Genomic DNA, 16,732 nt, shown 5'->3' with positions numbered 1-16,732 from the left:
TATAATTGTAAACCGCCCAGAGAGGTCCAGCTGTTGGGCCGTATAGAAACGAAACAAGTAAGTAACGTAAGTCAGTCAGTCATATAATACGGTGGGGGCTCCTGGTGGAATGGGGAGAACCAACACGGCGCCGTCCTCTCTGGACATGGGCTAGGCAGGCGGGACAAGGGTCTTGGCTCCGTACGTCACAGGCGGCATCGCGCCGAAAGAGAGGGACTCACTCCTCCGTGGCATTGCTCTGGGTGGAAGGTATTTAGTCCCGGGGGGATATACGATCATCTCCTTGACCAATGCACTCACAGCGATCTTAAGATGGAGAATGAAACTAGGGAAGCATCCAAAGGGATAAAGTGTCGGCGTAAAGAGTGCTTTAAATTAACCTCACATAGATGGGACCAATGTGCATTTCAGCCATGACGAAGGGCGGGGGCAGATTGCCTTTATGACTGTGCCCTAGAACAATACCTAGGGAGGTGGTGGGCTCTCCCACACTGGAGGCCTTCAAGAGGCAGCTGGGCAACCCTCTGTCAGGGATGCTTTAGGGTGGATTCCTGCATTGAGCAGGGGGTTGGACTCGATGGCCTTGTAGGCCCCTTCCAACTCTGCTATTCTATGATTCCATGAATTTGTCATGGGATGACCAGATGGGAGGCGGCCTTGGGCTTGGTCCTAAATGGTGCCCAGGACCTTGTGCTAGACTGTGAGTGTTGTGGAACCACTTGGAAAGAGTGACCACTGTGGCATTAGACTTAATTTATATGTCAGGGGGAAATGGCCAAGGAAATCCCATACAGCCACGTTTGACTTCAAAAGGAAGAAATTTCTATGAAAATGAGGGAAATGGTAAAAAGGAAGTGGAAAGAGAAAGTCAGGAGGGTCAATTCCTTCTAGGATGCTTGCGGGGTGGGGGGTGCTCAAAAGCGCAATAATGGAAGCTGAGCCAGACTGTTCAGGACAGACAGCACAGAGTCTGAGAGGTCATTGGCATGGCTAACAAGTAGGGTCAAGGAAGACATTAGAGAAAAGAGCGCTTCCTTCAGAAAATGGAACTCTTGCCCAAATGAGGAGAACAAAAAGGAACAGAGGCAGCAGCCACAAAAGAAATGCGAGTAGACAATAAGGGATGAAAAACAGGATTTTGAAAATTATTTTGAAATTAATTATGGTAAGATCAACAATACAAAATGCTGTAATACATCGAAAGCAGGAAATCAGCTAGGGAGATATTTTGAAGGTTGGAATTCAAGGAAGTTAAAGGAGTACTACAGGAGAATAATTGCAGAGGAATGCAATTCTTCAGAGTTTGTCTTCATTGCACATTCCAAACTTCATTCCACATTCTCCACACCATGCATGATTTTGTATTCCTATGGCATGCCTCCCCTTCCTACAACGTCGGGTCATGTAACGAAGCTGATCGGTGAGAGATTTGGGACAGACCTTCTTCACTCAGCGCATAGTCAAACTGTGGGATTTGCTACCACCCGATGGAGTGATGGCCACCAACCTGGATGGCTTTAAAGAGGTTTTAGACAAATCCATGGAGGAGGAGAAAGCCAGCAATGACTACAATTTGTGCAAAATGCAGCAGCCAGATTAATAACGAGGACCAGGAAGTTCGAACGTATAAGACCGACTCTGGCCTGCTTGCATTGGCTGCCTGTATGATTCCGAGCCGAATTCAAGGTGCCGGTTTTAACTTATAAAGCCTTACGTGGCTTGGGACCACAATACCTCTCCTGACATGAACCTACCCGTACGCTACACTCAACATCTAAGGTCCTCCTCCGGGTGCCTACTCTGAGGGAAGCTCGGAGGACAGCAACAAGGGAGAGGGCCTTCTCCATGGTGGCCCCCCTATTATGGAATGATCTCCCTGACGAGGCCCGCCTGGCACCAACATTGTTATCTTTTCGTTGCCAGGTCAAGACTTTTCTCTTCTCTCAAGCATTTAACAGCATATGTTGAATTTTAATTGATCTCAGATCTATCTTTGGCTGAGAGGTCAAAGTTGTTTTGAAATGGATATTATCTTTGTATATTGTTTTTTAAATTTTGTATATCGACTTTTAATGTTTAATGTTGTAATCTTTTGTAAATTTTCCAGAGAGCTTCAGCTATGGGGTGGTATAGAAATGTAAATCATCACCATCATCCTGGGTATCTATTTCGTCTGGTATCAAAAATTGCCTCTGGATACTGGTTGCTGAGCAGTTTGAGAAGCAACGGTTGCCCTCCTGTCCTGCTTCTTCTGCCTGGGGAATCTCACTGGGCCCCTGTGGGAACAGGATGCCGGACCAGGTGGGCCTTGGGTCTGTTCCAGCAGGGCTCTTAGGTGTGTTTTGTGCATGTGAGTCCGGGTGGGGTGGGGAGATGAGGCCTCCTCTGGACATAACCAGGGCTTTTAGTTCAACATCTGGTCTTGTGTCGGGGTTTCGTGGTCTAGAGCAGTTGGCCTGGCTGGGTTGGAGGTTGCTGCGGAAGATACTTGGGATTGGCGTTAGTTTTCTCTTTCTCTTTTCTGACGTAGGCAAAGAGTCTTGTGTCCTGAATGAATCGCTTGATGTAATGTTATTGGCACCGGATTTTGTTAATTTACCTATTGATTGATTTGACTGATGAATTTTTATTTACCTTTGATGATTTAAATGAAAAGTTAATTGTTGAAAAGGCAATGTTATGTTGGAGCGTATTACATTTCTCATTTATTACTGCTATTGTTTTTAAGCGGTCTGATTCTGTGAACTGCTTTGGGCACAATGTACTTCTGAAAAACACATCAAGATCCCAGTGGTGAATAAAGGCTTTCCCGGGAAAGAGACGGGTTTGCCTGGCACAGGGACCCTCCGTGGCTCAGGGCAACCCAGGCAGGCTCTGGCTCACGGTTGCCCTGCGAAACGGCTGAGGAATAGAGCCCTGCCAGGAGGTGGGAACCGGGTGCCCCCGCTCAAGGCAGCCCCCACCCTGGAAGGCTTTGCACAAAGGCCCCTTTGAAAGCCGTGCCCACGGTGGCAGCGGGCCAAGGGCACAAGCGCGCAGCTGGCCAAGCTAACCAGTTCCGGCTAGCGGGGCTTGGCGCTGGAAACAGCCACCCGGCTGGCCGGCCAGCCCAAGAGAGAGGCCGGAAGAGAGGGGCCTCTGGGCGGACTCCCCTTCTCCAGGCTCCCCGGTCCTGCCAGCTTGACTCTGCCCCACTCCACCGGCCTCTTGGCAAGGGCACGTGGCCCAGGCCTGCCAATTGGGCAGAGGAGGGAGGGCCACGGCTGGGCGGGGCTGGGCCAGTCTCAGCTCTCCTGCCATTGGAGCTGCAGCCCCTCCCCCACTTTTGCATTTTGAGGGGCAAGAAGTGCTGTGGGGGAAAGAGAGAGCAAACAGCCAAGATCAGAGCAGATCCGGGGCGGGGGGGGGGCAGCGGCGAGAGCCAGGGCAACGGAGGGAGGCTGCAACACAGTCCGCTTCCAGCACCCCGAATCTGTGCCTCGGCCTTCCCAAAGTCCCAGGGGTCCCGGGGTCCCTAGCAGTGGACTCTGCCAGTGGGATGGAAGAAACACGGCCCTCTTAACTGGGGGGAGCCTAGCACTAGTCAGAATGCAGAGGGCCCCCTGATCCCTCTGCCCTCTGCTGCACCAGGCAGGCCCAGCCCTTCGGGGGTGGTTGGCGCTGCCTTGGGGCGAGCCCTCCAGGAAGGGCGCTGCCAGGTGCCAGTAAGCCACCGAGACACACGTGGCCCTTCGGCACTCAGCCCCCCCCCCCCCCCCCGGTAGCTGGAGAGGGGAGGAGACGCCCTCCCACAGCTCCAGGCAGTGCTGCGATGGATGGTAATATTTCTACCACTGAGAGATATTTTTAGAGATGGTGAGTGGTATATAAATTGCTCAAATAAATAAACAAACAAATAAATAAAACGACACGTCTTCAGCGGAAGGGATGGGCTGTGGTGTGTTCCGGCAGCTTCACGATGCGGAAGGGAAGGCCTCCTCTTCCTCCGCCCCACCGAGCGTCTTTTGGGCAGAGGGACGAGGAGGCAAACTTCCCTGGCAGCCACGTCTGACCTCCCCTGGTTGCCAGCAGCCCCCGCCCCCAGCACCAAGCACAGAAGGAGGCAGAGACGCAGGGCTGAACCAGAGCCAAAGTGCAGGCACACAAGAGCTGAAACCCTTATTCAAGAAACGAGAGCTTCCGAGCATCTCCACAATCACCCCTGAGTATCCAGAACCACAGACACACATCAGCAGCGGGACCAAAGCACAAATAGCGCTGCCGTTGCCTTCAGCTCCGCACCTTGCGTCATGAAGCGACAGCACATCGAAAGGAGCTCCGGCTCTCTGGGACGGAGCCTCTCCCCACCTGAGGAGGAGCCCCAGCCTCCTCCATGCCCCCACCCCACCCTAAGCTGAGCCGAGCGCGTGGGGATGGAGCGCTAAGCTGCTGCCTCCTTCCTGGAGATCCGGCCCAAAGGACGCCTCCTGGCTGGGGATGATTTAGGGGCCTCTGGGAGCACATCGCGGCCCGGCCCTTATCGGAGGCAGCAGGAGAGACAGAGGCCCCTGCTCTGCTCGCCATCACGAGATGCCGGGGACGAGCCAGCCCCGCTGAGTTACAACACTCCGGCGGGGAGCAATATTTATAGCAGCCCATAAATTTCTTTGACTCCTAATAAGTTGAGGCAACGGGTCAGACGCTGTCGTGCTTTTCGCTGCGATTTCTGGAATGCCTTTTAACTGGGAGGAAATGCCTGCCTGGGCTCTGCAGGGCACTCAGTCCGCTCTGTCCCGCACCCAGTGATGTGGCCTTGGTTCCCCGGAGCCCAGCCGGGCCAGGATGAGGAAGTGCTCTGGCCCAGGGCCAGCCAGCCAACAAGCGCACATCTGCCGGGCCGTCCAGACAGGGAGGCCCGAAGGGAAGGAGTGGGGGCGCCCCGCCCGGCCCACTCCACCGCCACCCCCCACCCCTTCTCCAAAGAGCCGCCGTCAGGCTCCAGCACTTCCTCACTTTTCTCCAAGAGCGAAGGCGTGAGGCCGTCAAGCTAGGTGGCCATCCATCCATCCATCCATCCATCCGCCTTCTCTCCACCTCTGAGGGAGACGCCTGCTGCACTCTAGGCTTCCTCTCCACCACCACCACCACCACCACCCAACCATCACACAGGTGAGCCGCTCGGCCCTCGGGGTCGTGCTCAGGCCTTGCCAGCAAATGGCCCCGGGTTCAAAGCCCACAGTGGAGGAGATCCCGAGACTGGTGGGCCAAGGATCTACTTCCCAGGATCCCAGTGTTCACCTGGAGGGTGGCCCTGAGCCGGGGTTCAGTTCCTGGAAGCTCAGGTGGCTTTGCCACTGACTACGCTCGTGCTGCTCAGCTATCGAAACCAGGCGCCGTCGTGGAGGCAAAGCGCGGGCCGTGGGAAGGCGGCTTCAGTGCCCAGCCCCAGGCTTTCGGCCCATCCAAGCCGCCTCCCTGCCCCTCTCGGGTACCTCTTGGGCTCTTGGGTGTGCTGCTCGCCCCCCCCCCCCCCCGCATCACCTTCACTGACAAGTATTGAGCCCCCTTCCTCCTCCTCCCATCAGCGTCTGGTTGGGCTTGACTTGGGCCGCCCTGCAAATTGGCATTCTGAAGAGCTGCAGCAGCAGCAGCAGTAAGGGCCTCCAGAGATGAGGAGGCGCTGAAAACACCGGCCCAGTGTGCTGCTTCGGTGAAAAAGGCAGGGACCATTAGGAAAGGAATTGGAAATAAAACTGTCCACGTGCCAATCTATGGTGTGGCCACACGTGGCACACTGGATACAGTTCTAGTCAAGACGGTGGTGGGAGGGGCCACAGAAAGGGGCAGCCCCTCCCCCTGAGGAAAGGCTGCAAAGTTTGGGGCGCTTAACTTAGTAAGTGGGGACACGACACAGGCGCATAAAGAACCTAAGAAGAGTCGCACTGGATCAGACCAAGGCCCTGATCCCGCAGCGCCCAACCAGACGTTCTAACGGGAAGCCCAGAAGCAGGACAAGAGCCCAGCTTCGCACCCTCCTGCCCATGAGCCCCAGCAGCTGGGACCGAGAGACAGACGGCCTCTGGCACGGGAGGCGAGGTGTAGCCACCATGACTAGTGTTAGCCTTCTCCTCCATGAGCTTGCCTAGTCCTCTCCTAAAATGATGCAAGGTGTGGAGACAGTAGATAGGAAGGCAGGCAGGCAGGCAGGCAGGCATCCCCCTGCCCCCTCTCTCATAATATTAGAATCCAGACAGCTTCGAGGAGGAGGAGGAGGAGGAGAACGCTATCAATGTCTACTAGAGTCCTGATGGCTACCACTAGCAAGGGGCAGTATGCCTCTGTACACCAGCCGCTGGGGAACATGGGCGGGAGGGTGCTGTGGCCTTCCTATCCTGCTCATGGCCTTCCCATGGGCACCGCGTTGGCCACTGTGGGAACAGAAGCCTGGTCCAGAGAGCCCTCTTGCCTGATCCAGCCCAGCCCTTCATCCGATCTTAAGTGGTCCAGGCTCTAAGGGTGTCCAGGAGATCCTGTACCAGTCTCTGCACAGCCAGGAACCTGCATCCAAAGCACCCTCCACGCTTGCAACGGCCTGCGCTTGAAATCTTCCTCGCACGGCCTGGAAGGGCCCCAGAGGAAAAAGAGCTTCCCCCGGGCAGGGGGCACAGAGGGCGGACGAACAGCTTCGCTGCAGGCTTGCGCCGAGGGAGCGGGGCCCGGGCCTCAGAGAAAGCAGAGCTGCCATCGGGCAGAGGGAGGCCCCAGGACCCCCGCAGGGCTTGGCCAGGGAAGCCAATACAATAGCCAGGCAGAGAGCGTTCCGCCGGTGGGCGAGCAAGGCGTTTAATTTCAGAAATCAGTTCAGATTAGCCACACTCTGGTGCAGCCACGGCTCAGGCAGTGTGCGCGGGAGGCATCCGGCCGGCCTCGTGGGGAGAGCGAGCGCCAACCTCAAGGGCAAAACGGAGCAAGGGTGGGGCAGTGAGGTGGCCAGGCTGAACTGCACACGCCCAGGAGGTGGAACGGCTGCAAAGACCAGGCGCGTTGGAACGCCTTGGATCCAGGGCTCCACCGGCCACAACAGCGAGGCGAGATGCCCGGCCACGCCTGGCTTCCCACGAGTGGCTTGCCTTTTGGACATCTCCTCCCCTCCCCAACACAGGCGTTCAAGGCTCCTGAGGTTTCTGGTGACATCTCACTGGGCACTCTTGAAGAAAAGCTGGACTAGATCCTAGAAGGATCCTAGAATAGCAGAGGTGGAGGCCTAGTAGAGCTAAGGCCATCGAGTCCAACCTCCCCTGCTCAATGCAGGAATCCACCCTAAAGTATCCCTGACAGAGGGCTGTCCAGCTGCCTCTTGAAGGCCTCTAGTGTGGGAGAGCCCACCACCTCCCTAGGTCATGGGTTCCATTGTCGTACTGCTCTAACAGTCAGGAAGTTTTTCCTGACGTCCAGCCGGAATCTGGCTTCCTGTCACTTGAGCCCATGATTAGATGAACACCCCATATACCTCCCTTTCCCCCCACCCCCTCGCCCAGCTCCTATATTCTCCTTTCTGCTGGGGAAGCAGCTAAGCCCTTGGATCCTGCTGGGGTCCGGCAACCCGGATAAGGCTGCTGCCCATGTCCCTACAGATTCATAAAGCCCCACAAGGTGCAAGGCCAGGCACCTGGCCGCTTCCCAAAGGCTCACACTGAGAAATGGCCGCCTCCCAAAGGAGAATGCAGCAGGTCAAGGAGCCCCAAGCCAGGCCCAACCCACACGGGACCCTGGAGCCACAATGGCAGCGGTGGCAGCTGGGCATTCAGCAGGAGGCTTTTCAGTATGTGACCCCTTCGGCTGGGGAAGAGAGAGAAAGAGAGAGAGAGCGCTCTCCCAGGTCACTCAGAGAAAGTGGGGTGGGGCGGGCGGTTCAGGCAAAGATAAAGTTTCGCTTTGATCATTCGATGCCTTTAGGGAGGGCATGTCCCTGGACACTGAGTGAGGATTGAAAGGCACTTTGTACATGCTTAGGGGTACGCTCTGTGGGAATGGAGTTCAGCAAAGAAGGGACCCAGGACCCTGCCTTGTGGGCTTGTTCGGGAACCACAGGGGTGCACGCCCCTTCCCTCTGCGTTTCCCAGCCATGCTGCCACCTCCAACTCTCCCTGAGGCAAAGCAGAATCCAACCCACGCGGGACCCTGGAGCCAGGCCTCCCCTGTCACCGCCTTGCTGGACCTGAACACGTGATCGAGTAGCTTCCTTCCTGCAAGGTCCGAGGCAGCTGTGAAATGTCTCTAGGAAGCACAGAGTGTGTGGAGACACCCAAACCCACACCCACACCCACACCCACACCCACCTGCTAGCTGCACCTGGTAATCAGAGGTATTCAGTCTCTGAATGTGGAGGTTCCATTTGGATGCCACGGCCGATCTCTAAACACCTGCTCTGCAAATGGATGGATCCTGCCCTTGCAACTCCTTCAACTAGCAGGGGCTTGCAATACTGAAAGCAGCCACCAGCTCCTCAGTGGAGTTGTGAGGCGCACAAGAGTGAGGCCTCACTTTGCTTGGGTGAGGGGTGGGGGGGCTGACAGTAAGCCAGGCCATCGGCAGGCAGCTTCCAACCAAGGCACTAACAGACACACACAGAGCATCAGCCAGCTTCGGATGGCCCTGCCAGGGAATAATGGACCGCCCCCCCCCCGCCCCGCCCCTCACCCTGCCTCAGCAGTAACGCATGCGTGTGGCCCATCTGAGCCTGCAGCCCAGCAAACAGAAGGCCGCCATGGCTGCCCTCTGGCTGGGTGACAGGGCTGCGGATCAGCACCCAGGGATGCCCCCCTGCTCGCTCCCTCTCTCTAACAGGAGAGATCTGGGGCCAGGGCACACACTTCCTGCCTCTGGTCACCCTGCAGGCAACAAAGGCAGCCCACCCCCACCCCCGCCAGAAGGTGCACACAGCTGCCCTGGGCCCACTTGCCACCCTGCAGATCCCAGCGCCTCCCCGCTGCCAAGGACCCCTCACTCACAAACCACCTGCAGAAAGGGCTTTACCGCAAGGATGAGATCTACCCTCAGAGAAAGCCGGGGCTGGGGGCTTTCAAGGATGGGGGGAGGTAATGAGCAGGGTAGCGTAGGGCTCCGCCCTGGGCCCAGGGCTCTTCAACGTTTTTATTAATCACTTGGACGAGGAGGTGAAGGGAAGGCTTATCAAATCTGCAGACGACACAACATTGGGTGGGATAGCTAATACCCTGGGAGACAGAAACAAAGTTCAAAGTGATCTTGATCGGCTGAAGCGCTGGGCTGAAAACAGCAGAATGACATTTAATAGGGATAAATGCCAAGTTCTACACCTAGGAAAAAGAAACCAAATGCACAGTTACAAGATGGGGGATACTTGGCTCAGCAATACTACAAGCGAGGAGGATCTTGGAATTGTTGTAGATCACAAGCTGAATAGGAGCCAACCGTGTGATGTGGCTGCAAAAAAGGCCAATGCTATTTTGGGCTGCATGAATAGAAGTAGAGCTTCCAAATCATGTGAGGTACTGGTTCCTCTCTATTCGGCCCTGGTTAGGCCTCATCTAGAGTATTGCGTCCAGTTCTGGGCACCACTCTTATTTATTTATTTATTTATTTATTTAAGCACTTTTATCCCACCATTTAGCCAAAAAGCCTCTCAAGGCAGCTTACAAAAATATTTCTTAAGACACTTCAAGAAGGATGACCTAGGGAGGTGGTGGGCTCTCCCACACTGGAGGCCTTCAAGAGGCAGCTGGACAGCCACCTGTCAGGGATGCTTTGAGGTGGATTCCTGCATTGAGCCAAATGCACAGTTACAAGATGGGGGGTTGGACTCGATGGCCTTAGAGGCCCCTTCCAACTCTGCTATTCTAGGATTCTATGTGAATCAGAGCCCATTCCACCTCACCAGAACCTCCCTCCTGGGGTTCACCCGGATGCTCTGGTTCATGCTGCATCCTAATCGTGGTGACTCAGGTGTGGAGTGGGCCACTGGTGCCACATTTCTGGAGCAGCCTAGCCGTTGCTGGGAAGCAAGCAGGATGAGCGAGGAGGACGGGATGTGCTCAAAGGAAGGGGGCAGACATGGGCACAGGGGTGGCACAGGGAATCCTCTGCCCCCTGCAGAGCCAGCTCCCACTGCTCCCCTCCCAGGAGGCCAGCAGCCTCGGATGGATCTGCAGCCAGGGCAGAAGGTGGCCAGTGTCCTGCTGGACCAGCAGCCAAAGGGGCCAGCAAGGCCAGCACTTCAGCCAGGAAGGCAGGCAGAGGAGAGCCTTCAAAGGGACCTTGCTGCAAGGTCACGGCCAGCCAGCGGCACAAACCGCCTGATCCCAGGAGGGGCTCCTTTGCCCCCAGCGATCCCCACCTCTGGGCACAGCTGGCCAAGTGAGGCTCAGAACCCCCTAAGTGGGAAATGGGGCTCCCAGGCGCCTCTGCCCCTGGGCTCGCTTTTCGGCTGGGAAGGCAGCAAGGGGGAGGGGCGGCAGGCAACCGCGGACCCAGAAGCTAGCTGTGCACACGAGAGCGCGTCTCCCGGGGACACCCCTCCCCTCCCCTCCCCCACTTGCACTACCAGCCACCCTCCACCGCCCCCCCCCAAAACAACACACACCTCTTGCCTCCGGGGACCACCCCCCATCCCCTGCAGCTGACCCAGCGGAGCTCCAGGAGGCGCGCAAGGGCGCGAGGGGGCGCGAGCCGGCCGCCTCTGCAAGGGGCCCTCTGCCCAGAGAGGACGCCGCCGCCGCCGCCCGACGCCGCCTGGGCTCGCTGGCCGCCCGTCCCGCCGCTCTGCCTGGCCGCGGGGAAGCTGAGCTCAGCAAAGGGCTGCGCCGCTGGCTGGGCGCCTTCTTCCCCCTTAACCCCTGGAGGGGAGGGGAGGGGAGGGGAGGGGAGCCGGCGGGGGGGGGGGGCGCTGCTGACACCCGCGAGCGCGCGGCGGCGGCGGCGGCGGCGGCGGCTGCATCACGCTCTGCTCTGCCCGAGAACACGATGCGTCAGCAGCAGCAGCAGCGGCAGCGGCGGCGGCGGCGGCGGCACACTCGCGCTCTGACTGAAGGACAAAAGGATGCGAGAGCAGCCCAGGCGGCTGCTGCCTGCGCCAGCCCCGGGAGGCGAGAGGGGGGCCGCCGCTAGCCGCGCGGGCGCCCGCGGAAGATGGTCCCGGGCTGCTCCTCTGCCGCCGCCGCCGCCCCCGCTCGCGCCCCGCCGCCTCCGCCCCCGCCTCCTCCCCCCGCCGCCGCCGCCGCCGCAGTCGAGGGGCCGCCGAGGCTTCGCTGAAGGCGGCAGCAGCAGCAGCAGCAGCAGCAGCGAGCTGGTGCCGCAACTCTCTCCCGCCGCGCCCCGGGGGGCTCCCGGCCGCCGCCAGCGCCGCCGCCGCCACCTCGCCGAGAGCTCCCGCGCGCTGCCAGCGCCGCCGCCGCCGCGGAGGCTCGGGGGAGCCGCGTAAGGCCGGGCCGGCCGGAGTCGGCGCTCCCCGCGGGCCGGGCCAGGGCCAGGCGGGCCACGAGGACGGGGAGAGCAGCCGCCGCCGCCGCCGCCGCCGCCGCCGGAGGAGCCGGGCCGGGCCATGGAGCAGCGCCCCCCGCGCCGTCAGCCCCGCGCCGCCGCCCCGCGCCCAAGGACGCGCCTGCCAAGTGCCGCCGCCGCCGCCGCGGGCCCCGGGCACGCTCTCGCGGGCCCCCGGCCCCTGCTATGCCGCTGCCTCGCCGGCCAGGCCGCGCTGCTGCCGCCGCCGCCACCTGCTCGCTCTGGCGGGCTGGCCAGGATTGAGTAGGCACCATTTTGCCCCCCCGCCCCGCGCCCTGCTGAATCCCGGAGTCGAGCCAGCCAAGCGGGCATGGCGCGCCCAGGCTGAGCAGAGGAGCCCACGCCGACGCCTCGCAGCCTGCGGGGCTGCCCGTCGGACCGCAGCGCGGGGTCGGCGCCCGCCTGCCCCCTCCCGCCCGCGCCCCCCCCCCCGGTGCTCCCGGCCCCCATTTCGGATGGAGAGAGGCAGCGGCTGCCGCGCACGGAAGCCGGGCTAGCGGTGGAGGCGGAGGGGGGGAGGGGGCAGTTTTGGATTCGATGCCAAGTCCCGAACGATGGTGAATTATGAACGTGCCACACCATGAGGCTCTTGTGGCAGGCAACTGTGCACCACGCCTGGAACGCCGCCTCGCTCGCCCTGGTCTACCTCGTGGCGCAAACGTGGCTGGCGTGCGCAGTGGCGGCCGTGGCGGGGCCGCAGAGCTGCCCCTCCGTGTGCTCGTGCAGTAACCAGTTCAGCAAGGTGGTGTGCACGCGGCGCGGGCTGGCCGAGGTGCCCCCGGGCATCCCCTCCAACACGCGGCACCTGAACCTGATGGAGAACAGCATCAAGCGGGTGCAGGCGGACACCTTCCGCCACCTGCACCACCTGGAGGTGCTGCAGCTGGGGCGCAACGCCATCCGGCAGATCGAGGTGGGGGCCTTCAACGGCCTGGCCAGCCTCAACACGCTGGAGCTCTTCGACAACTGGCTAACGGTGGTGCCCAGCGGGGCCTTTGAGTACCTGTCCCGGCTAAGGGAGCTGTGGCTGCGGAACAACCCCATCGAGAGCATCTCGTCCTACGCCTTCAACCGCGTCCCCTCCCTGCTGCGCCTGGACCTGGGCGAGCTCAAGAAGCTGAAGTACGTCTCCGAGGGGGCCTTCGAGGGGCTGCACAACCTGAAGTACCTGAACCTGGGCATGTGCGGCATCCGGGACATGCCCAACCTCACGCCGCTGGTGGGGCTGGAGGAGCTGGAGATGTCGGGGAACAACTTCCCCGCCATCCAGCCGGGCTCCTTCCGCGGCCTGCGGTCGCTCAAGAAGCTGTGGGTCATGAGCTCCCAGGTCAGCCTGATCGAGAGGAACGCCTTCGACGACCTGACCGCCCTGGTGGAGCTCAACCTGGCCCACAACAACCTCACCTCGCTGCCCCACGACCTGTTTGCCCCGCTCAGGTACCTGGTGGAGCTGCACTTGCACCACAACCCCTGGAGCTGCGACTGCGACGTCCTGTGGCTCTCCTGGTGGCTGCGGGAGTACATCCCCACCAACTCCACCTGCTGCGGGCGCTGCCACGCTCCCCTGCACATGCGGGGCAAGTTCCTGGTGGAGGTGGACCAGGCCGCCTTCCAGTGCTCGGCGCCCTTCATCATGGACGCCCCCCGGGATCTCAACATCTCGGAAGGGAGGGTGGCCGAGCTCAGGTGCCGGACGCCGCCCATGTCCTCGGTGCGGTGGCTGCTGCCCAACGGGACCGTGCTGAGCCACGCGTCCCACCACCCGCGGATCTCCGTCCTCAACGACGGCACCTTGAACTTCTCCCAAGTGCTCCTCACGGACACGGGGGTGTACACGTGCATGGTCACTAACGTGGCGGGGAACTCCAACGCCTCGGCCTACCTCAACGTGAGCACGGCCGAACTCAACACTTCCAACTACAGCTTCTTCACCACCGTCACCGTGGAGACCACGGAGACCTCGCCCGAAAACATCTTCCCGAAGTTCACCAAGCCGGTGCCCACGACGTCCACGGGGTACCAGCCGGCCTACACCACCACCACCACCGTGCTCATCCAGACCACCAAGACGCCCCGGCAAGACCCCGCCTCGGACAACAACGACAAGATGCAGACCAGCCTGGATGAGGTGATGAAGACCACCAAGATCATCATCGGCTGCTTTGTGGCCGTGACGTTGCTGGCGGCGGCCATGTTGATCGTCTTTTACAAACTTCGCAAGAGGCACCAGCAGCGGAGCACCGTGGCGGCCGCCAGGACTGTGGAGATCATCCAGGTGGATGAGGACATTCCGGCCTCGGCAGCGGCAGCGGCGGCCGCCACCGCCACGTCAGCTGTATCAGGTGAGGGGGCAGTTGTACTGCCAGCTATTCATGACCACATTAACTACAACACCTACAAACCGTCACACGGGGCCCACTGGACAGAAAACTGTTTGGGGAACTCACTGCACCCCACGGTTACTACTATTGCAGAACCTTATATAATTCAGACCCACCCCAAGGAGAAAGTGCAGGAAACTCAAATCTGACTCCTCCCCCCCACCCTCAAGAAATTATTTTAAACAAACAAACAAAATGCAATAGAATGCACAAAACTGAAACATCAGAGATCAACTTTTGTACAGAGACGGTGGGGTGGCGGGTGGGCGGTTTTTCCCCCCTTGTATATGCTTATATATTAAGTCTTTGGGCTGAGAAAAGAGAAGCAGATTATATTAAAAACGTAAAGAAAACCCTATTTTCTAACATGTAAGTTCTATTTAAAAGGAGGCAACAGCTACAAGAAATCCCCTCCCCCCTCCCACCACCACCAAGCGAAAGAGACAGAATTTGCCATTGTGACTTTTCTCCGGTAAAAGACGCATTTAAAGCAAAAAGGGGGGGGGGAGGGAGCCCACCAGAAAACAAACAAACAAACAAACAACCCCACAAAGACAATGGGGGAAGATAAAAAAAGAAAATCCCCAAACCAGGGAGTAGCAAAGGGGGGGGGGATTTGTCCTTTTTAGAAGATGTTACTTAGAATGCAGTAAAAACAACCCTGTTTCTATAGAGACGCTTCTTTTCTTAAAGCCCAGGAAGAATGAAGCTCCCATATTTACAGTTACCTTATTTACTAAAAAAGGGAAAGGCGCCAGGAGTGTGTTCTGTGCCAAAACGTTACAAATGCAATAAAAAGGTCATTTTTCTTTATTTTCTTTTTTTTAAAAAAAAGACATTTGCCAGAAGAGAATGAAATACTTGTATCAGACTGCAAAAAAAAATTTTTTTTTTAAACCAGCAAGCACCTGCTCCTCCCTGAGGACGTGTGGCAGGAGTGTGGCCGACCATGTGGGGGGTGGGGTGGCAGAGCCCCCAGTGGCTGCCAGTGGGCAGCGGGGCAGAGCGCTCTTGGCACGCTCCCCATCATCCCCGTGGTTGAGAGGAAGGAAAGGCTGCTTTGTGCTCAGGCCAGCCAGCTGGTGGTTTCTCACTGCACCACATTCCTGCGGTTCCCTTTAACCCGCGGTGCGCAGGGCCCGGTGCGCAAGCCAGCTTTTGGCTTTGTGGGGTGGGGGAGAAGGCGGGCCGGGGGGGTTGTGGGGGCGGGGGATGCACCTGCTGGACGGAGGAGGGCCTTGGATCCGCTCCGGGTGCTGGTCTGCCGGCCACAGCGGTGGGCAGCCTGACATATGATTGTAGAACTGTGAACCTCTTCAGTGCTTTTTGTTCATTCCTTCCCTCGAGGGGACAAGTGGTGGGGGAGGGAGGGGGGGGAGGGAGGGAGGGAGGGGCAGGAAGGACTTGGTGCTGAGAAATGGGGCTCTCCCTTCCCTCCTCACCCCTATGGGGCCTGTGACTCCTCCTCTCCCAAAAAGGGAGGCGGCGGGGGTCTGAGCTGCCCCATCCCCATCCGTGTCAGCCAGCCGCCAGCGGAGTGAGCGAAGGGCCCACTGCAGCCCCCCCCCCGCCCCACTTCTCGAGATGCCAGCACAGAGAACAATGTGGGGAACTGGCCTGGTGGGGCTGGGGGCTGGGGCTGCCCCTCTCCCACCACATCCCACGGCGGTGGCAGGATGCAGCCCGCTTCTTTTTGGTCTGCTGAAAGCCTCCTCCTCCTCCTCCTCCTCCTCCTCCTCCTCCTGGCTTTGGTTACTCATTTCAGTGTGGAAGCTGGTGATTTGGTCAAAAGGGGTTGCAGTCTTCGGGGGTGGGGGGGGTGAGGGTAAGGACAACAATTCAAAAGCCAGAATAATCTGACTGTAAATCTGAGACATCTGTATTTTTGTATTTTAATAAATATTGTTAAAGTTTTTAATAATGCCATGTCCCTAAAGGTTTACACTGAATGCCACAACTGGGGCAGAAGCGGGGGAGTGGGGGAGCAGGGTGGGGGGGTGGCTGTGCAGAAACAAAACCACGACATTTCCAAACATTTGGGAAACTGGCCTGAAAAGCTGAAATTCAGAAGGGGCTTTACTTCTGGGGGGGGGGGGACAATCAGGAGCCCGAAAAGATTCATTTCAAAGATACATAATGTCGAGTGACCTTTCCTGGAAGCACACGCAGCCACACAATGGCCAGTGCAGGCGCCCCTTGCAGATGGGAGGATGGGGCAGAACCCTGGAATCAAGGCCTCCCCCCCCCACCCCCCGGCCCTCTTTCTCCCCCACTTGTCCACTGAGAGCCATTGAAGCCGGACGCCCAGTGAAATCCCGTGGGGGTGGGGGGCAGGATGGGCTTAGCATGCAGAGGGCTGAGATGCAGGGACAGTGTTGGAGTGGGGGGATCTGTTTGCGGAAGGGGAGGGGAGGGACTCAGTCCAAAGCTAGCCCCCCCTCCCCCCAAGCTGTAGCTGCCAGGTGTTAAAATCCCAGCTCTGTCAGCAGCCCCTATTAAAGCGTCATCATTGCCTGCCTGTTAGGCGGAAGCCTCCTCCTCTCCAACCAACAGAGTCCCCCCCCCCCACATACACACACAACATGTTGGTGGGGGGAATAGGAGAGGCCTTTCCAAGCCCTCCTGCCCCTGCCAGGTCAGCCCCTGCCCAAGGCCAGGCAGCCATTTGCAGCAGGGCTCAGGGGGGAATGCGGGGGTGGGGGGGCGAGAATAAAGACCAGGAGCCCCTTCCAAAGGGATGGAGGCCGGGGGGGGAGGGGATGATGCAGGGTGCTTCCACCCCATCTCGGGCCTGCTAGGACCACGCCCAGGGACACTCGTGGGGCTCCCTCTGC

General features: G+C 59.0%; 2 protein-coding genes across 2 annotated transcripts in view; one reads left to right on the top strand and one right to left on the bottom strand.

The window, feature by feature from the left end:
• Positions 1–16,732, bottom strand: part of SND1 (staphylococcal nuclease and tudor domain containing 1) — a 225,939-nt gene that overhangs the window by 19,493 nt on the left and 189,714 nt on the right. The window lies entirely within an intron of this gene.
• On the top strand, positions 12,059–14,122 carry LRRC4 (leucine rich repeat containing 4). Its single transcript, XM_063133657.1, has one exon. It carries the CDS (start codon positions 12,098–12,100, stop codon positions 14,045–14,047), a length of 1,950 nt encoding a protein of 649 aa, XP_062989727.1. The 5' UTR covers positions 12,059–12,097; the 3' UTR covers positions 14,048–14,122.

Source organism: Elgaria multicarinata, chromosome 9 (assembly GCF_023053635.1).
Source record: "Elgaria multicarinata webbii isolate HBS135686 ecotype San Diego chromosome 9, rElgMul1.1.pri, whole genome shotgun sequence".
Classification (NCBI taxonomy): Eukaryota; Metazoa; Chordata; class Lepidosauria; order Squamata; family Anguidae; genus Elgaria; species Elgaria multicarinata.
Note: the sequence above shows the minus strand (reverse complement) of the source record. Positions and strands in the feature narration are given on the sequence as shown.

Bases quoted from the DNA above. Each gene is read 5' to 3' on its own strand.
- LRRC4 (XM_063133657.1), top strand. From the start codon at position 12,098: ATGAGGCTCTTGTGGCAGGCAACTGTGCACCACGCCTGGAACGCCGCC.